The 22126-nt window shown below is 40.2% G+C and overlaps 1 protein-coding gene across 13 annotated transcripts in view; it reads right to left on the reverse strand.

Annotated features, from left to right (window-relative positions):
• Positions 1-22126, reverse strand: part of GALAK (galacturonic acid kinase) — a 116319-nt gene that overhangs the window by 24605 nt on the left and 69588 nt on the right. For 8 of the 13 annotated variants that reach the window (XM_088958758.1, XM_088958762.1, XM_088958769.1 and 5 more), the window contains one exon: positions 10239-10318. In XM_088958758.1, the coding sequence (XP_088814884.1) occupies positions 10239-10318 (80 nt within the window). Of the gene's footprint in view, positions 1-10238; positions 10334-22126 lie in introns of all 13 variants that reach the window. The other 5 variants (XM_088958756.1, XM_088958761.1, XM_088958757.1 and 2 more) reach the window with 1 other exon arrangement.

Raw genomic sequence — 22126 nt, forward strand, 5'->3', positions numbered from 1 at the left:
TCCTCTTCTTTTATTCATCTTCTTCCATTGTACTGCTGTCTTCTACCTTCTACTTTTCTCTCTATTTTTAACCAAGTATGTATCAGTTTTGGAGGACTTATTTACATCTGTCCTTATATCTCATATGTGACGAGTGTAATCAATCATTTTATGCATGCCCTTAAAGACACGCTTAGGGTTGCTGCAGCAAGGGTTTTATGTTATCTGAAAGGAACACCTAGGAAGGGTATTCTCTTTATCAAACATGGACAAATGAAGTTAGAAGCTTATAAGATGTTGACAGGGCAGGTAGTATTGGTGACAAGAGATCCACATTAGGTTACTATGCTCTGGTTGTTGGGAATGTTGTTTCTTGGAGAAGTAAAAGTTAGTTTGTGGAAGTTAGATCCTTAGTTGAGGCATAGTACAAGGCCATGGTCCATAGGGTTTTAGAGTTGTTATGGCTCAAGTCTATTCTAGAGGAAATGAGTATTACTTATGACAAACCCCTTATGCTATATTGTGATAATCAAGCCGCCATTAGCATTGCTCATAACCCAATTCAACATAATAGAACGAAGCATATTGAGGTGGACAAACATTTCATACAAGAAAGAGTAGCTACAAGGGAAGTTTGCCTCCCTTTCATGGCTTTAGAGGTGCAGTTAGTAGATGTTATAAGTTCTAACTAAGGGTGTTCCTAAGGTATAGTTGCAACACTATGTAAACAAGCTGGGCATGATTGACATCTATGCTAAGCTTGATGAGAATAGAGATGATGAGCTAATTGGACCTTAGTTTCTTATTATTGGGTTTATTAGTTCTTTTTATTTATTAGTTAATTGGCCTTAGTTGTGTACCTAATTTCGTTGTTTCTTTATTATTATCACTTCAACCACCCTATCAAGGGCCCCTGTGTAATTGTACATTAAATTAGAATCAGTTTTAATAAAACATGGTTAAGGGACTGGAGAGAGACATGATCAAGCTCTCTTCCTCATTCTTCATCTTTCTCCTAATCTTCTTTCTTCTTCTTTCTCTTATTTCTTCTCTAATTTAAGAATTATTGCTCGTCTATATTTCATCTATACCATGTTTGGAACAAGCCACTTCAATTCCCAAGAAATACTGCAAATCACCTAGATCCTACACTTCAAACTCCTTGCTAAGAAACTACTTAAATTAATCTCATCAATATCACTGCTTGTCACCATAGTGTCATTAACATAAACGACTAGGAGAATCAAGGCAAAACCTGCTTTCTTGATAAAAAGAGTGATCAAATAGGGCTTGCACATAGCCAAATTTCTCCAAGGCAAGTCTAAATCTGTAAAACCATGTTCTTGGAGATTGCTTCACACCTCTTCTTGTTTTCTTTTTTGAAGATAAATAAAAAATAAACTTTATAAGTGAAACAAGAAAGGGAGGGTATAGAAGGGTGATAAGAAATCACCCAGTAAAAACAGACCTAGAATTCAACAGGCCTGTCTAACAAACAGCCCCTTAAACAGAAAAAAACAACCATATAAACAAAACAAAACACCTTAAAAAATAAACCCAAATCAAATTACAAATATCACAAAGGACCGTTCAACCAACCCTTAGAACAACTAAAACAAACATTAGATTGTATATCCAAGATCCTCCAAATCCTGCCAAAAAAATACATAAGAAAAACAACTTGAACCCAAACAACCAACTGATGAAATGCTCAACTCAAGTTTTATCATTTTCTCATCGTGTCCACTGTCTTATATAGAAATCTCTTCTCTCATCTGATCTAATTTCTTTAATTTTCTCCCTTTCTTTAATCCCACTCCAAATAGTCCTAGCTTCAACCTGGCAAAAACATTTGAAACTTGCCTCTTTTGATTGACTTTCTGTCTTCTAAATCTTCTTACTACATTTGGGTATTTATCCACCCTCGTAGAAACCTCCCTTGGAGCATCAATTCTTTCTAATTCAAATATTGCATTCTTCTCAAACAATTGATCAGCACTAAGGTCATCTCTAAACTTCCCCTCCTCTATGTCTCCTACTATCTTTAGACTTCCATTCTCCTTAGTTGTCCCTGAACAAGAATCAGTCACCCCCTTAATCTTCTCTTTTGTCTGGAATCTAGAATCTTCTTACACCTCCCTGAAAGCTTCCTTTGCAAAATCCTTCCCTCCAAGAAGAATAATCCCAACATTTTATTGATCCTCACCTCTATGTTCAGCACCCTTTCCATATCTGCATTTTTCTCAACTTTGTGAGTCTCATAAATGACTATGTCTTCCTCCCCTGTATCTGTTTCTCCACCCTCTTGCAAACCGCCATTAAGAAAAGCATTTTTAACATCCATATGAAACAATGGTCATGAGAAATTTGTAGTAAGGGGCAACAATATTCTAATGGTGTTCGTCTTGGCAACCAGTGCAAAGTCTGTGTGTACCCCTTAGCAACCAGTCGGGCTTTATACCTTTCAACTGAACCATCTGCATCATAAACCTACCACGTCTCCCATGGATCTTAAATCAGATGATAACAGAAAAAAGAGAAGGCTAGGGCAATATAATCTTCAAAGTTTTATAAATAATTGATCAACACTTGCAAGATTAATGACAGAGAAAAAACAGTACCTTAATTTCTAGAAAAAAGGAGAAAACATGGGCTGATTGAAACAATGCCTGTACTAGTTCAGAATACTCCTAATAGATGAACATTAGGTATCCTCTTAAAAACCTTGAATAATAATTATTACCAGAAGTTGTCATTCTTCATTTGAAGACAAAACAAGATGACCTGCTCTGATACGATGTCATTGTTAGGAGCAATTTGTAGAAGAGAGAAAAGTAATCTATTTAGGTATGTCTAAAGTATGACCATGCCTAGAAATATAACTTATATATTGATGTGAAAAGAGAATAATAAAGGACTATTCATTCCTCTTACAAAAGCAAAACGAAAGCTAAAGTGTATGCAAGATATGATACAACAGTGCTATCAATCCACAAATAACAAAATATACATCATAAATACATAATCAGACCTTAGGCTCTCTATGATGAAAGACCTTAGAACAGAGGAGTCAATTTTTTATCAATAAGCATAAATTTGTTAATCAATTATTAAGAATGATGTACAGTGAATATACAAGCAGATGTGCCAAACATATAGTCTAGCCATTTCTACTTCAAGGTACAACCCTTTCCCCTTGGAAAGTTTGCCTCCAAGACAGTTAGGTTCTATTTACTCCTTGTCTATCCAAAGAATCAGCCATAATATTATTTGATGAGTGCCCATTTAAATGTATCTATCTTGTGAGTTTTGTTATTTCTCTCATTGCTTGTCTATGGATCGAAGGGCCTATATTACTGTGCATGAGGCATCCCATCATAATCTTAGACCACATTCTAACTCAATATTCCTGAAATTTAGAGGTTTTCCTAGATTAAGTCCATGTATCACAGCCAACAATTCCACCTTTATGGAGTCTCTATAGCCAATTAGACCGAAGAATAATGATATTGCATTCCCATTACAATCTTTAAACACCAATCCTTGAATCTAGTGGATGTTTTTGAAAATAAAGGCTCCTGGGTTGCCCAAACAACACCTTTTGGTATTTAATCTGACGATGTTACCTTGTGGAGGTATCCATATACTATTGCTGACTGTTGCCTATATTGTGGCATTACTCTTTACTATTTAATAGGATGATCAAGGATTTTTTTTTCCACTAGAAGAGGTCTCTGACAAGGAGACCTACTTCTGTCCTTTTCTCTTCACTGTTATAGTAGTGCCGTTAGCCACTTAATAACAATGGTTGATAGGTTTACGCTGATTCATTGTTGGAGAGTTGGGAGGGATCAGGTCATCATTATTAACATTCGATTTGCAGATAATTTAAGCATTGTTGGTGTGGATAGAGAGGAAAAGGAAGCTAGGAACTTAAGCATTGTTGATGATCAAATGGTTTTGTTTGCCGAACTGAACCTGTTGAGAGAGCTGAGAAGAAGAAGAAGAGGAAGAAGAAGAGAGAAGAGTCTGATGTGTTCGATGGGCCCTGTTCACTAATATAAGAGCAATACAAAATTTACATGAAAGGACCAGGATGCCCCTGATTAGTGATGGAACACCCAGTCTAATAAAACACAAGACACAATTAGGCCGAGTTTCTAAGGCCCATTAACTAGAGACTCTAATGCCCAGCCCAGACAAGAGAATAACAACATATCAGCCAAACCAACACTCCCCCTCAAGCTAAGCATGGATGTCAATCATGTTTAGCTTGCCCAGTAAGTCCAAAAATTTCACTGTGGTTAGCCCTTTAGTTAAAACATCTGCAATTTGCATCTCTGAGGGAGTGTAAGGAATGCAGAGTTCTCCTTTGACTATTCTTTCTCTAACAAAATGGTGGTCTATCTCAATATGTTTTGTTCTATCATGTTGCATTGGGTTACTTGCAATGTTGATAGAAGCCTTGTTGTCGCAGTACAACTTGAGAGGACACTCAGTCTTCACTCCCAGTTTACCAAGAAGAATTTTAAGCCACAACAGTTCCACAACACCATGAGCCATAGCTCGATATTCTGCCTTTGCACTAGACCTTGCAACAACATTCTGTGTTTTACTTCTCCATGTAACTAGATTTCCCCCAAAAAAAAGTGCAGTAACTTGAAGTTGACTTTCTGTCACCCACAGAATCAACCTAATCTGTATCAGTATATCCTTCAACTTCAATTCTATTGTTTTTTCTGAACAGAATCCCTTTCCTAGGGCAAGACTTCAAATATCCAAGAATTCTTGCTACAACCTTCATGTGAGGAATTTTGGGATTGTGCATAAACTGGCTGACAACATGAACGGCATAAGCAATGTCGGGACGAGTGAGGGACAAGTAAATTAACTTCTCCACTAACTTCTGGTATCTCTCCTTATCAGGGTAGTCCTCTCCCACCGACTCCTGTAGACCATGATTCAGTTCTATTGGAGTATCTGCTGGCCTGCACCCCAACATGCCTGTTTCTTGTAGAAGGTCAAGGATGTATTTCCGTTAACATATATAGATGCCCTCTTTGGATCTAGCAACTTCAATCCCTAGGAAGTACTTCAGTTGACCCAGGTCTTCGATTTCAAATTCAGCAGCTAGGACCTCCTTCAGTCTGTTGATCTCCTCCTTATCATCCCCAGTAATTACCATATCATCTACATAGACGATAAGAGCAGTAAGTTTCCCATTCCTCTTCTTTATAAATAGAATATGATCTGCCCCGCTTTGAGTATAACCACCTTACTTCATGGCTCCACATAGTTTCTCAAACCAGGCACGAGGGGACTGTTTAAGGCCATATAGTGCCTTTCTCAATCTACACACTTTTCTGCCAAATTCATAACCTGGTGGAGGATCCATGAATACCTCCTCATGTAGATCACCATTTAAAAAAGCATTCTTCACATCCAGTTGATGAAGCTCCCACGAGAAGTTTGCAGCTAATGAGAGTAGGACTCTGATAGTGTTGAGTTTTGCTACGAGAGCAAATGTTTCTTTGTAGTCAACTCCTTCCTTTTGAGTAAACCCCTTTGCCACGAGTCTAGCCTTGTATCTTTCAATGGACCCATCCTCCCTATGCTTCACGGTGAACACCCACTTGCATCCAACAGTACCTTTCCCTTCTGGTAGATCTACTAGTTCCCAAGTCTCTGCTTTCATCAAGGCCTTCATTTCTTCATTCATGGCCTCTTTCCACCTTGGGTCAGACACAGCCTCAGAGTACCTAGTAGGAACATGCACAGAAGAGAGAGCAAACACAAAAGAACAATAACTAGGGGAAAAGTATGAGTAAGACACAAAATCCGCAATAGGGTATCTGATAGTACAAGAATGAGTAGATTTACGAAGTGCAATTGGAAGATCCAAGTCAGAGGAATTGATAGGATTACCTTGAGTTGCTGAGACAGGTTGATCCGAGTCCAATTGGTTGTTGTCATGAGTTGGAGGGCTCTTCTTCCTTCTATTGTAGGTAACTCTGATATCTTTCCGCTGCCTGTTGAAGCCTTTAGTAACATTTTCCACATCACTAGTAGTAGCTGGGCCAATGGGAGCCTCACTAGATTCACCTGGGATACCAAAACTAGGAGGATCAAGAGGAGAAGATGGAAGATCCGAGGCAGAGAGGGGCACAAAGAAATGGGGAATAGAAGAATCAACCGGAGGGTCCTCTTCCATCCTACTAGTCTCCCCCTGAAGAGGATCCAAGGAAGATTGAAAGTAGGATTGAGACTCAAACAACACCACATCTTTTGTGACATATCTTTTCTTGGTGACTAGATCATAACACTTGTATCCCTCTGAGTAGGAGAATAACCCAAGAAGATTCCCTTTGTAGCTCGAGGATCCAATTTTGTCTTCTTTAGATCCTTGACATGTATGAAACATACACACCCAAAGACCCTCGGTGGAAGAGAAAAAACAACGAGATGAGGGCAAAGAACCGAAAATGGAGTCTTCATTTCCAAGACCTTAGATGGCATTTGGTTTATCAGATATGATGCAGTGAGGATTGCCTGAGACCAATAGCCTTTTGGAAACTTGTGCTGAAATAATAAAGCTCGTGCAGTCTCCAATAAGTGTCTATTCTTGCGCTCAGCAACCCCATTCTGTTGGGGGGTACTAGCACAAGATGACTAGTGAATCATTCCCGCATCCTCCATAAACAAGTTTAAGGATCTTTCAAAATATTCAGCAGCATTATCTGACCTGAATTGCTTGATTTTCTTTCCGAATTGTGTTTCAATCATTTTGCAAAATGCCATGGTTACCCGCGGCACTTCATCTCGTGTCTTTAATAAGTAGATCCATGTGTATCGAGAATAGTGGTCAATAAAATTGATAAAGTATCAATAGCCATCCACAGAAACAATGGGAGAAGGACCCCAAACATCAGAATGCACTAAGTCAAAAGGTGCTTGAATTTCATTACTAGAAGTTGAGTACACAGTTCTACACTGTTTTGATAATTGATAGACTTCACAGACTAACTTTTGACTTGACACACCTTGAAACAATTCCAGAAACAACATTTCCAATGACAAGAATTGTAAATGACCTAATCTAGCATGCCACAGGTGCAACTTAGATAATGACTCCACATTAGATTGACCACTAGTAGTAGATGTTTGAAGGGTTGAACTGATGTCTGCATCTAGGTAGTAGAGGCCTCCTCGCTCATGACCGCTCCCAATCGTTCTCTTCATCAAACTGTCTTGAAAAACACAATGGGTAGGAATAGAGGTTATGCTACAATTCAAGTTCTTGGTAAGTTTTGAAACAGATAAAAGATTTGAAGAGAGATGGGGAACATGTAAGACAGATTTGAGGGAGATGTCCTTGCTTAGGTCATCCACTCCTTTCCCAGGTCTGGTAGAGAGGGAATCATCAACAACCTTCATCTTGTCTTGACCAGACATTAAGTGATAGGAAGAAAATAAGGAAGACATGTGAGTCATGTGGTCAGTTGCACCGGAATCAATAATGCAGGAGGCTGGATCAATGGAACTAGTTGCACTAAAGGCTAAAACAATACCTGATCTGGCAAGGGAGGTGGAAGCAAGAGAATTTGTCCTTGGACGGGCGAGTGCCTGGCTAAGTACCTCTACTTCATCAGCTGTGAAATCCATAGGCCCATGTCCTTGGGAACTGGTAGTCTGTCCCGTTGGGGTGCAGGCCAGTAGATACTCCAATAGAACCGAATCATGGTCTATTGGAGTCAGTGGGAGAGGACTACCCTGATAAGGAGAGATACTAGAAGTTAGTGGGGAAGTTAATTTACTTGTCCCTCACTCGTCCCGATATTGCTTATGTTGTTCATGTTGTCAGCCAGTTTATGCACAATCCTAAAATTCCTCACATGAAGGTTGTAGAAAGAATTCTCAGATATTTGAAGTCTTGCCTTGGGAAAGGGATTTTGTTCAGAAAAAACAATAGAATTGAAGTTGAAGGATATACTGATGCAGATTGGGCTGGTTCTGTGGGTGACAGAAAGTCGACTTCAGGTTACTGCACTTTTGTTGGGGGAAATCTAGTTACATGGAGATGTAAAAAACAGAATGTTGTTGCAAGGTCTAGTGCAGAGGTAGAATATCGAGCTATGGCTCATGGTGTTGCGGAACTATTGTGGCTTAAAATTCTTCTTGGTGAACTGGAGTGAAGACTGAGTGTCCTCTCAAGTTGTACTGCTCCACTCACTGTTGCCGCAAGTTGCCACTTACAGTTGAAGTGCCGAGCCAAAAAAAAACTCTGTTGTGTTTGGCCACTGTTGCTGTAACCATGACCTAGTTGTTGTGGCTTCTACCACACACCAATCACTGCTATCGCAGGTTAACCTTCACCCACGAACTGCTCTAGGACTGCTAAAATCAGTCATCTCTTCTAGATCTGTTTTACATAGATCTCACTTAGTCGAATGGCTACACCTTGCTCTATGTATCTCTTAGGGCATCAGCTACTGGGACTAAGTCCCCTTGGGCCCTACAACCAAGGGAAACCCTAGGTATAGGTTCTGCTGTGTTCTACGACCAGACCTAGGGTTTCTTTGCAGTACCAAGATAGAGAGAGAAGTGCGAGACAGCTGTTGTAACCAGGCGAGAGAGGTGTTCTACGACCAAACCTAGAGCTCTGATACCATGTTTGCCGAACTGAACCTGTTGAGAGAGCTGAGAAGAAGAAGAGGAAGAAGAAGAGAGAAGAGTCTGATGTGTTCCAATGGGCCCTGTTCATCAGCTGGCACTGTTCACTAATATAAGAGCAATACATAATTTACATGAAAGGACCAGGATGCCCCTGATTAGTGATGGAACACCCAGTCTAATAAAACACAAGATACAATTAGGCCCAATTACTTTTAAGCATTTAGAATCATAGATATGTCAGCCACCACAACACAATCAACACCACACCACTGCTGTCGTGGACATCAGCAGTCTACTACTCTTCTTTCAGCACACATGCGAGCAAGAAAACACAAAAAAAAAAAAATGACTGATATGTGTATCAGTTTCACCCAGCACCACAACAACTAACTTTTGAAGCACACAAAAAAAAATCAGCATCCACAGTCCATTTCTGAGCACACGACAGCAGTGTCCATACCTGTATACGTCCAGCCCTCTTCGTACACTGAATAGAGGGTCTAGTATACCACTTCAACGACCACCACAACACTGGCTAGAGGCATTCTCACCTCCAGGCCCTCAAAACGGCAACTCCTTTTCAGCCCTTTATCGAGTCTTCAATCGGGTCAGTTGTAGGACAATGAAACCTATTGTGAAGCTGGCGGCGAACCTAGGAAGAAGACAGCAGCAAGAAAAAAAACACGAGATCTTAACGCTCTGATACCATGTGAATAAACCCTAGTTGATTCTAGGTCAAAGTAGAGAAGAAGAAAGAAGAAAGAAAAGAGAAAGAAGAAGAAGGAGAGGAGAAGATTGTTCGGCCAGACTAGAAGAGAGGATGTTCAAAAGTCACTCTCCTAGCCGACCCACTTGACTTTTATTCATAAAACTTGAGTTACAAGAAAGACAATTTTGTCCCTCATAGAAGATGGGACACATAACTTAAACTCAGATACAATAGACATTTCACTTTCAATAAGATACACCAGAATGACCAAAATACCCCTGACTCGAGAATTCTAACAATGATGATGATGAGATTAAGCCCATTCCAGATAACTAGGCTTCCCTTTCCTAATTCTCTAAAACTTGATGTGCTCTTCATAAAAATGAGCCAATAAAAGTCTGAGTTCCACAACAGATTTGAGGAAGGGGTGCACATTCAACACAATTTTTAATATAACTGGTATTTCTTAATTTTTGGGAAAAAGCATCTAGGTTCAATCTCTAGGCAGTAAACATTGATCAGCTATTTCAATTCTCATACACTCCACCTACCCCAGAGATGTATGGTTTTCAACCTAAAGATAAAGCTCCAAGCTAGACTCATATAGAATAACAAAATAATGGAAATATGCATACTGTCCAACTGCAGGAAAATAATGAGAAAGGAGAAATAAAATATTGCCATAGAGGCTGATCTGCATTGCAATTCAACCTGGTCAAATAATCAAGCTTCATATCAAAATTTAGTTCTGCATATCCTAAATATGGTGTTAGTGACTAAGAATTTGAGCAGAGATATCCAAGCATCAGCAGCGCTATTGACTTAACAAGAATATATCTGCAGCTATGAAAATTCTATAAATTGCTTGAAGGATTACCGATCCAATTCAATATTTTCTGTTGGGGGTACAGTCAAATTATTTGCATTTTCTAGAGCCAAAAGGTAGGCAACCCCAACCTGTAGATAAAAAAACTAGAACGAATAAAATATAAGAAAAGATAAATATTATGCAAGAAAAGGAAATTCTTCTGAATGCTGAAAGCAAAATATTCTCAAACTACTTGTTAAGAAAGCAAACAAAGATACAGAATACAGTTGTTGACAATCAAAAAACAAATCATTGATTGCATCATAAAGATAATTAATTTTTTCAGCAGTATAATTTTTATAATCTAAAAGTATAGTGAAATATTGCTGAGATCATGTTTAAGCCAAAAGACGGCACCATATGTCCTCAGAATCACAAGGTGTGTTTCTAAGCTCCACTGTAGCCAATGTAGGGCATCCAAATGGGACTCAAGGTAGGTCTGGACCTGTTTAGGAAGGTGGAGAGTAGTTCTCTACAGATGATACGGTGATGGTGCTTCTATGCATCCAGAGGGAATGGCTTTAAATGAGGTGAACCATTGGAGGACATAGTTGCCAAGGTGTCACCTAGGTGCCCTTGCCTTGATGCCTCACCTAAATGCCTTGACATATAGGCTATAGCAACAAGGTGCCTGCCTAGGCGACAAAAATGACAAAGTATGCACCTTATTATGTGTATCAATACCTTCTACTATATACTGTCATCATCATCTACAATGTGTGCCATACATCTTACTAATATGTGTGTCAATACCTTCATGAATCCTGTTTCACCATTCTGTTCTCTTTCGTGCCATATGCATTGTTAAATTATTAGCGCTTAAATCATTTCTTACTACTTTGACCCATGTCCTTTTTGGTTTACCCCTACCCCTTCCAGCCCCTTCAACTTGCAATAGATTACTATAATGTATACAATATATTCTATTGTGTATGTGTGTTTATATCATTAATATATTGTTTTTAAATTTTTACTATTGAAATTTAAATGATCAAGGGGTTTTGACAGGGGAAAAAGAAAGGAAGAATAGAAGTACAAAGAGGTTTCTTTTTTTTTCTTTGTATTTACTTCTCTCTTACACTAAATAAAATATCAGCTCCACCCTTATCCTTTCTCTTTTTACTTTCTATTTAAATGTTATTATAACCTTATTTAGTTGCTAATTGACATGAAATTGCTTTATTAAATACTTATTATATCAGTATTGTTTTTGAAAAAATTGAAATTAAAATATTTAGAATACTTTTTTCTTTAGATATGATGATTTGTCATTTTTTAAGAGGAAATTTAATGTTCTTAATGAAGAGAATAGATATTCTTTCAATTAACATGCATTCTTAATAGTATAAAACTAGAGACCTATCCAAAATTTAGTTCTTTATTATATAAAATTCTTATCACCTAGTTGACTAGGCGACTGTTGCTCAAAATCGCCAAGATGCCTTGACAACTATTTGGTATATAGAGAATGAGAAAATAATTAACTTTCCTAGTGGTGAAGCATAGAAGTGAATGAGAAGGTTTCGGAAGGCAGGAAGGTCTCAAGGAGGGAGTGCTCAAGAAATGGGAGAATGGAATTGGATAAAGGCTCGAGGCAAGCCCAAACAAGAACATATTAGGGTCTTAAATTTATTATTATTCATCAAAAAATTGGATAAAGGCTAGGTTTAAATAGAAGAGGCATGCTCTCTAGGGAAGTCATTACCTATTGGTTAAGTGCTGCAGCAAAAGGTGCTAGTGTCTAAATACTAATTCTAGGCCTTCTTTTCTTAGGAGTAGATGCCCATTCTGAAGAGCCATTTAAGAGACTGGAGGCAAGGAAGAGGCAAACCATGAGCAGCATTTAGAACCTAAATCACAGTAGAAGATAAAGAAGGCAAAAGATGTTCATGGGATGATTGAAAACCTCATTTGATGGGACATGACGGAGATAAGGCGGCTTTTCTGCCATATATCAGAAACAAGAGGAAAGGAGAAGAGAGATAGTAGAGAAAAGAAGAGAGAAAACAGGAGAAGAAAATTTGGGGGGGGGAGTTAGGGCCGACTGCCCACTCTATTGACATTTATAGAGAGAATCTCAGTGGGTCTTCTGGTACCCCCATTCTTATATTATTAGGGCTACAGAAAAAAAAAAGACAAGTTTTCCCCTGAACTAATAACAAGACACATTACAAATACTCTACCTCAAGTTGGATCATAAATGTCATTCATCCCCAATTTGTTGCAGAATTCATATGGTGCAGGACATTTATGCCATTTGTAAAAATGTTTGCTAATAGCTCTTTAACGCTTACATATGGTGTACATGCTGCCCTCCCCCCCCCCCAAAAGAGGGCAGCCTAGTGAACGAGGCTCCCGCTAATGCAGGGTCTGAGAAGGGACAAATGTATGCAGCCTTACCCCTGTACATACAGAGGCTGTTTTCAAGATTTGAAACCTGGTCAGCCAGGTTGCAATGGAGCAATCCAACCATTGCATCAAGGCTCACCTTCGTATACACACCTCACTCCTTTCAAGTTTTTCCCCAATGAAATGCCTATCAACTTTAATATGTTATGTTTGGTCATGTAACAATGAATTAGGAGCAATGTTAATGGCAAACTTATTGCCACAACAAAGTGAAAAGGGCTATCAATAGCGAATCCCATCTCTCCCATAAGGTTCTTAATCCACTAAACTTTTCCTACACCATGAGCCATAGCTTAGTACTCCACCTCTGCACTTGATCTATCAAACAACCACTTGTTGTTTCTTACTTCTCCTAGTCACAAGTTACTACCCACAAATATGTAATAACCAGTAGTACATCTTCTATCGTTAAAAGATCCTGCCCAACCAGCAGCAATGTACAACTCCACTTCCATATAACAACAAAATATCCATCTTGGATGCTTTTCCAAATATCTATGTTTCTTCATCTACAAGATGGGATGTTTTTAGGGAATGAACATTCTCAAGGAACTCTTCAGCCTAAAAGCTTAAGCAATTAGATGAGGTCCCTGAATAGGTTTTATTCTCTAACACACCCCTAAAAAATGCCCATCAGGCTTGGAGTGTGGACAAGCACAGGCCCACCCATACCTTGTGCTGAAATTTAATTAAAAGATAATGGGGGTGACTAGGAGTGAACACTAGACCATTTGGTCACATAGGCTCGGATACCATCTCAAGGAACCCTTTAAACTAAAAGCTTCAACTATTAGGTAAGGTCCCTGAATAGGTTTTTATTATGGCTCAGTTTGGAGGGAGTACAAATACAAATATGTGAGTGCAAAACCTTGTATTTTGTATTATTTTGTATGTATTTGCACTGTACATATTTGTATTTGTACCCTTGCCAAACTAAGCCTATCTAACATGTAGAGAGACTGAGCCAAGTGGGCCCTAGAGCATCATTGTGCTACATTTTGTTTTTAATTGTTATGTCTGTTAAAGGGCTTTGTCTTTATGGGCCTGTTAACTTTTTTTGTTTTATTTTATGTATGACTATGAGCTAGCTGCGCCTTGAAGGGCAGATTTGTAATTGTTCTTATTAAGTTTAATAAATATTAGAGGAAAAGAGGAGAAAGGCATCAGACCATCTTCTTTCTTTGTTTTTTCTTGATCAATAACGGAATTTCATTAAGACTAATGCAGAACAGTTTAATAAATATTAGCAATTACAATTGAGCCCAAAACAAATGACTCCTTCCCTCCCCTTACTTTACTAGTACATCGGCAATCCCATTTGCAGATCATTTTTCCAAATTAAACTTCACTTCCATACTGTGTCAACCACTTAAACCTTTTCTTTTCATTATTAAAGATCCAAAACCCTTGACCTTCCTTCTGAAGCAAAGAAGTATGCCTTCCTTATGTTGCCTCTGATATGCAGTTTGCTGATTTCTAAATCTAAGCAGTTACCAACGTCAAGCTGGAGGCAGACCTATGCGAGTTGGGAATGACTAATATCTATTCCCAACTTGAGGGGGAGTGTAGGGATACTAATTATTAGGCTTGTGGTCACACTATTTAATGTTGTTTTATTATTGCTTACTGTTATTTATTATTGTTTCTTTCTTTCATATAGGCAGCAGGGGTATTCTTGTCTTTGTATCTCCTTTTATTTATTTTAACATAAATAACAATCAATGGGGAACCAGGGCCATAAGGTTCTGCACCCCTTTTTCTCTCATTCTCTCCATTTATCTTGTTTTACTCTCTTCTGTTCTCTTCTTCATCTTCTCTCTTTTCCCTTTTTCTCTTCTTTCTTTTTCTGATTTCTTATCAAAACCAGGTCAGATTACCATCTATTTCAGCCAAGTAGATTTAAGAAGCATGATCACATGAAGGTAGAGGTATACACTAATGCCATTTGGGCTGGTTCTATGGATAAAAGAAAATCTACCAGTAGGTGTTGAACAAGAGAAGAGAGGAGGAAGAGAGGAAGAGAAGAGAAGAGAGGAGAGGCGAGAGGACTGAATGCCTCAAAAGAATGCTTCAGGCGAGTGAAGCAGTTGTTATTTATACTATACTGGTCGTACAACATAAAGAATGGAATAAAATTACAAAAATACCCCTGCGGTACTAAACCAATGTACAACAACATCTGTCAACACTCCCCCTCAAGTTGGGGCATAGATATCAATCATGCCCAACTTGTTACAGAGATCATGATGTCTGGAATAGTTTAGCCCTTTTGAAAAGATGTCTGCCAGTTGGTCTTCAGAGCTGACATAGGGAGTACATACTTTGCCTGTGATGACTTTCTCTCTGATAAAATGTTTGTCAATGTTTTGGAGCAGCTACAGTAGTCCGAACCAGTGAAGAAGGAAGAAGAAAATGAGGAAGAAGACAAGAGAAAGAGAGAACAGGAGGGTTTAGTCGAACTGATTAATCTTCCATTCAGTCGACCCCCTTGTGTTTATTAGGTTCTAATTACACTTACAAAGACTAAACTGCCCTCACTTAAGTGTGGGGCAGAGTACTCTAATAAAACAGCCACATAAGCAAAGTACTTAACTAACATAAGATTACTAAATTACCCTTATTCGGCTCACTCTAACACTCCCCCTCAAGCTGGAGAATATATGTCATATAATCCCAGCTTGTTACATAGATGATTCACTTTCTCTGAGTTTAGAGCTTTTGTAAACAAATCTGCCAATTGATCATTCGAGCCCACATGTTCTGTGTTTATCTCTCCAGCAAGGACCTTCTCCCTCACAAAGTGGCAATCAACCTCTATGTGCTTTGTTCTCTCATGAAATACAGGATTGGATGAGATATGGAGTGCAGCTTGGTTGTCACAATACAGTCTCATAGGTTTATCCATGTGAAACCCAATTTCTTGTAGAAGATTCCTCAACCACACTAACTCACAGGTAGTATGTGCCATGGCCCTATACTCAGCTTCAGCACTACTTCTGGCCACAACCGTCTACTTTTTACTCTTCCACGTCACAAGATTCCCTCCAAGAAATGTGCAATAGCCCGTAGTAGATCTTCTATCATTCACTGAGCCTGCCCAGTCTGCATCTGTATACCCCACTACTTCAAGTTTTCCTCCTGGTTTATACAATAGTCCACGGCCTGGAGCTCCTTTCAGATACCTCACAATTCTAAGAATTGCATCCCAGTGAGGTATACGAGGGTCCTGCATGAATTGGCTCACCACACTGACTGCAAAGGATATGTCGGGTCTCGTGATAGTTAGATAGTTCAGCTTCCCCACTAGTCGTCTATACCTTCCAGGATCTTCAAATACTTCTCCTGTATCACTGCTCAACTTAACATTTGGTTCCATAGGGGTCTCAGCCGGTTTTGCACCTAACAGTCCTGTTTCTTCCAATAGATCAGGAACATATTTTCTTTGGCACAGATTTACACCTTGTTTTGACCTGGCAACCTCTATTCCCAAGAAATATTTCAATGTTCCAAGATCTTTTGTTTGGAAATGGTTTTGCAAAAATACCTTTAATTTGCCAATCCCCAATTTATCACTACCAGTAATGACAATATCATCCACATAGACCACTAATAGAATCTTCTCAGCTTCTGAGTCATAGCTGAACACTGAGTGATCTACCTGGCACTGCTTCATTCCAAAACTCTTCACCACTTCACTGAACTTCCCAAACCAAGCACGCGGCGATTGTTTCAACCCATAAATTGCCTTTTTCAATCTGCATACCTTACCATCCTCCCCCTGAGCAACAAACCCAGGTGGTTGCTCCATATATACCTCCTCCACAAGATCACCATGGAGAAAGGCATTCTTGATATCAAGCTGAAACAGAGGCCAATCATACATAACTGCCAGGGAAATTAGTACACGAACAGAACCAATCTTAACCACCGGAGAGAATGTCTCCATGTAGTCTACTCCATACAACTGGGAGTAACCTTTAGCAACAAGTCTGGCCTTCAGATGCTCTACACTACCATCTGGCAAGTATTTCACAGTATACACCCATTTACATCCCACAGCATGCTTACCAGGTGGGAGAGTAGTAAGTTCCCACGTTTGAGTATGTTGAAGAGCAGAAAGTTCCTCCTCCATTGCCTGCCGCCAATCAGGTGAACTGAGAGCTTCTTGGACATTGTTAGGTATGGAAATAGAGGATAAAAGGGAAACAAACTGGCGATGTGATGTAGAAAGACGAGATAATGAAATGAAATTGGAAATGGGATGGAGGGTAGAACTGCGTTTACCTTTCCGTAAGGCAATGGGTAGATCAAGGTTTGAGGGTTCAACAATAGGAGCCATGAGAGGATCCGCAGATGAGGTAGAAGCTGGAGGAGGGGCTGGTGCCGTTCGACATACACTTGCCGGATTGGTGGACGTTCGGTGGTGATCTGCATGGGATGAGGTGATGAGTCTACTCCAACAACAACATATGGAACTGGATCACTGACAGGGAGAGGAAGAGGAAGTGCGGGTGGAGACGAGGGTGCTTCAGGACTTGAGAAGAAGGGGACTGACTCAAAAAAGGTGACATCAGGACAGACATAGCACTTCCGGGTAATGGGATTATAACACTTGTACCCTTTCTGAGTCCGTGAGTAGCCAAGGAAGACACATTTAATTGAGCGTGCATCTAGCTTGTCTATTCCAGGGCTCAGATTGTGGACAAAGCACACACAACCAAAGACACGAGGAATTAATGGGAATGGAGATAAAGTGGGAAACAAGATAGAGAAGGGGGACCGACCATGAAGAATGAAGGAGGGCATCCGATTAATGAGAAAACATGCAGTGAGTACAGCATCACTCCAAAAACGTTTAGGAACATTCATGTGGTGAAGAATAGACCGAGCAGTTTCAAGAAGCTGACGGTTCTTCTGTTCAGCTACCCCATTTTGTTGAGGGGTGTATGCACATGATGTCTGATGAATAATGCCATGCTGTTCTAAATACTGTTGAAATGAAGTAAGAAAGTATTCACGACCATTATCTGAACGGAGAATTTTGATTGGAACACCAAATTGTGTGCGTATTTCAGAATGGAATTTTTGAAAAATAGAAAACAATTCACTTCTTTCTTTCATTAAGTAAATCCATGTCATTCTTGAACAATCATCAATAAAGGAGACAAAATACTTGTACCCATTATAAGACTCTATTTTGATTGGACCCCAAACATCTGAATGAACCAAAGAAAAAGGACTCAACATACGACTCTCAACTCTTGGACTGAAGGACACACGACGATGTTTCCCAAACTGACATGACTCACATTGCAAAACTGACAAATGACTCAATGACGGGACCAAAATCTTGAGAGCCTTGAGAGATGGATGTCCCAGTCGGCAATGCCCTTGTAGAGGAGTAAGCGAAGTCTGAAGAGCAATTGAAGATCCACCACCGTCAAGATAGTACAGTCCACCAGCTTCATGCCCCCCACCAATCTTCTTCCCCGTCTTGAGATCCTGAAAAACACAGGTGGAAGGAAAGAAGGTAATGGAACAATTAAGAGCTTTGGTTATTTTACTAACAGACATAAGATTGAATGGAAACTTAGGGCCATATAAAACAGATGATAAGGGCACAGGAGCCATGTCAATATTACCGACACCACATATGGGAGATGAGGACCCATTGGCAAGTGTAACAGTTTGTAATGTGGAGGTTTCAGAGAGAGAAGAGAACACACCTGGAGTCCCGGTCATATGATCTGAGGCTCCAGAGTCAATAATCCAGGGAGAGGTTTTAGATGACATGCAAGCAATACCTGATTGGGCAAGTGTGGCAGTGGTATGCTGTGAAGTAGTTTGAAGGAACCGTTCATACTCATCACGCGGTACGCTCACCATTTCCCTCCCAGAGGTAGATGTAGATGTGGGATGAGTTCGGTCTGCCGGTTTACTGTCACTGATATCAACCTCACCCGCTACAGCATGATTAGCCCATTTAGAGGGAGGGCCATGTAGATCATAACAGAAATTCACTGTGTGTCCCTCTCTACCACAATGAGTGCATTTCCTTGTAGAGTTATTCTTCCCTCTGCCACGACCTCCCCCTGAGTCACGACCACCCCGACTAATCATGGAACTGCCACGGCCTCCTCGGGGAGCATGACCTCCCCCTCTTGTACTATATCCAACCCCTCGAGCTGTCACAAGTGCTGATCTATCAGACTGTGTGGAGTTCTCTGTCTGTCCCAAAGAGATTCTACGAAGCCTTGAGAATACTTCCTCAAGTGTAGGAAGAGTAGAGCCCCCCAATATTTGGGCTCTAACTGGTTCATATTCCGACTTCAGCCCCACTAAAAATCTTGTAACATCTAGTTGCTCCCTTTGCTGTTGCTGAACTTTAATATCTGGAGTAAGGGGGTGATAGACATTGAGTTCATTCCTTATATTCTTCATGTTGGCATAGTACTCTTCTAGTGTTTTGGTTCCTGGTTGTAAATCAAAATACTCCTGATAAAGCTGATACACTCTTGTTGTGTTATCTTGTCCAGAATATAGCTTCTTAGCATGCTCCCATATATCCTTAGCCGTATCAAGAAACATGAAGTTGGCACTAATTTTAGGTTCCATACTATTCCGCAGCCAAGTCATGATTTGAGCATCTTCTTGCTCCCAATCATCAAACCCTGGAGAGTCCTCCGATGGCTTTTCATCTCTTACATGCTTTACTTTCTTCTTTGCCTTGAGAAACACTTCCACTGATTTGGCCCATGGAACATAGTTCTCCCCATTCAGCTTAATTGAGGTCATTTGTACCCCTAGGTAGTCAGAGGAAATTACCACATTAGGTTTCTGATCATTGTAGCCATCTCCTATTGCTGCCATTGTACTCTTTCACAGTTGCCTCTAACCTTACTTCTCAGCTACAAGCTGATTGATGTTGTTCACAGTTTGATACTTCAGCACCTATTGCAGCCCCTAAATACAACAGTGGGAGCACACACTTGTTCTTCTTTACACTACTGCTGACTTCACACACCTACGACCCACATAAGCATCACAAGCACCACAACACAACAGTAGGCCCTCTTACAACCACTTAATAAAAAAAAATTGCGCATCACAAGCACCACAACACAGTCAAACTGCTACACCCAGTTCAGATTTGTTTAACACACTTAAGAGGGCATTACACGACCACAAGGAGCTTGGCAAGGTCACTGCTTTCCACCTTACACCACTCGGCCACCTACAGCAGCCCTAACACCACTCAACAACTCACAGCAGCCCTACACCATTCGGCTACTGCACACACAGCCCTTTTTAGGGCAACAATGAACCTAGTTCTCTAGGTTCTAATCAGTACTAACTGATTCTTGAAGGGTTCCTACCCAGAAATACCAGCAACACAAGAGGACTAAATAACCAACCTTCCTTTGAGAGTATCAGCCAACCATTCACTGCTGAAATCACCTTCCTTGATGAAGAAAACTGTGCGCAGCAGAGAGCAACGAACTGTGATGCCTCAGACCTAGGGCGAACCAGCTCTCTCCATTAACCAACTAGAAACGAAGAGGAGGGTGTCACGAACACAGCTGAGATGCTTTGCAAGCGGAAGCAGGTCAGAAACCTTGCTTTGATACCATGTTTTGGAGCAGCTACAGTAGTCCGAACCAGTGAAGAAGGAAGAAGAAGATGAGGAAGAAGACAAGAGAAAGAGAGAACAGGAGGGTTTAGTCGAACTGATTAATCTTCCATTCAGTCGACCCCCTTGTGTTTATTAGGTTCTAATTACACTTACAAAGACTAAACTGCCCTCACTTAAGTGTGGGGCAGAGTACTCTAATAAAACAGCCACATAAGCAAAGTACTTAACTGACATAAGATTACTAAATTACCCTTATTCGGCTCACTCTAACAGTCAACTTCGATGTGCTTTGTTCTATCATGTAGCATTAGGTTAGCAGCAATACTTATAGCTGCTTTGTTATCACAGAATAGAGTTATGGGTTTGTCCACTGGGAAACCCAACTCACTCAACAGATTCTTTATCCACATACCTTCAGCTACTCCGTGGGCCATTGCATGGTATTCAGCTTCAGCACTGGATCTAACCACCACGGTTTGCTTTTTACTCCTCCAAGTAACGAGGTTCCCTCCTACAAAGGTGCAATAACCATTAGTACACTTTCTGTCACTTTGAGATCCAGCCCAATCCGCATCTATATAAACTTCAACTCTCAAATGCCCGTGCCTTTGAAATAACAAGCCAGCACCAGGAAACTTCTTAAGATATCGTAGTATCCTCTCTACTGCTTCAAGATGAGTGGACCTAGGTGCATGCATGAACTGACTAAGTACACCAACAGCATATGCAATGTCAGGACGGGTCATAGAGAGATATAACAATCTCCCTACAAGCCTCTGAAATTGTTTCACATCTTTAAGAGGTTCACCTTGGCTATCACTTAATTTATGGTTGGGGTCAATGCGAGAGTCAGCTGGCTTAACCCCCATCTTTCCAGTGTCCTGAAGCAAATCTAGGACATATTTCCTTTGGGAGATAAAGATACCCTTTTTTGGTCGAGCAACTTCAATTCCAAGGAAGTATTTGGCAGGTCCTAGATCCTTCACTTCAAACTGAGTGGCAAGAAAAACCTTCAACCTTTGAATTTCATCCTTCCAGTCACCAGTAACAATTATGTCATCACATATACTATTAAGGCAGCCATTTTACCGTCTCCCCTTTTCACAAACAGTGTGTGATCTGATTGACATTGCTTGCATCCCTTTTGCTGAACCGCAACATGGAATCTATTGAACCAAGCTCTTGGTGATTGCTTCAACCCATATAAAGACTTCTTTAACTTGCACACTTTCTGTTCATTGCCTTGAGCCAGAAAACCGGGGGGTTGAACCACATAAACTTCCTCTTCAAGGTCACCATTCAAGAAAGCATTCTTGATGTCAAGCTGATGTAGATCCCAATTCAGATTAGCAGCAAGAGAGAAAAGAACTCTAATAGAGTTCATCTTGGCAACAGGGGCAAAAGTTTCTGCATAATCAAGTCCATATACTTGAGTAAACCCCTTTGCCACTAAACGAGCTTTATACCTCTCCACGGTTCCATTAGCCCCATGTTTGACCGTGAACACCCATTTACATCCAACTGGATCCTTTCCCTTAGGAAGATCAACAAGTTCCCATGTGCCATTTTTATGAAGGGCATTTAATTTCTTCCTTCATGGCATTTGTCCATTCTGGTACTGAAAGAGCTTCTGCCACATTCTTGGGAAAAGGGACACTGTCAATGGAGGTAAGGAAGGCACAAAATGAGGGTGAAGTGTTCTCATAGGAAACAAAGTTGGAAATGGGATGTTTAGTTGTGCACAACCTAACACCTTTCCTGTGGGCAATAGGAAGGTCAAGATCATTAGCAACAGAGGAGTCAGGAACATCATTGGGAGTCAAGTTACCTGAGTGGGTATGATCTTCCCCCGAGG

The sequence above is a fragment of the Nelumbo lutea genome, chromosome 8 (assembly GCF_056320005.1).
Source record: "Nelumbo lutea isolate HS-2025 chromosome 8, American lotus-T2T, whole genome shotgun sequence".
In the NCBI taxonomy this organism is placed as follows: domain Eukaryota; kingdom Viridiplantae; phylum Streptophyta; class Magnoliopsida; order Proteales; family Nelumbonaceae; genus Nelumbo; species Nelumbo lutea.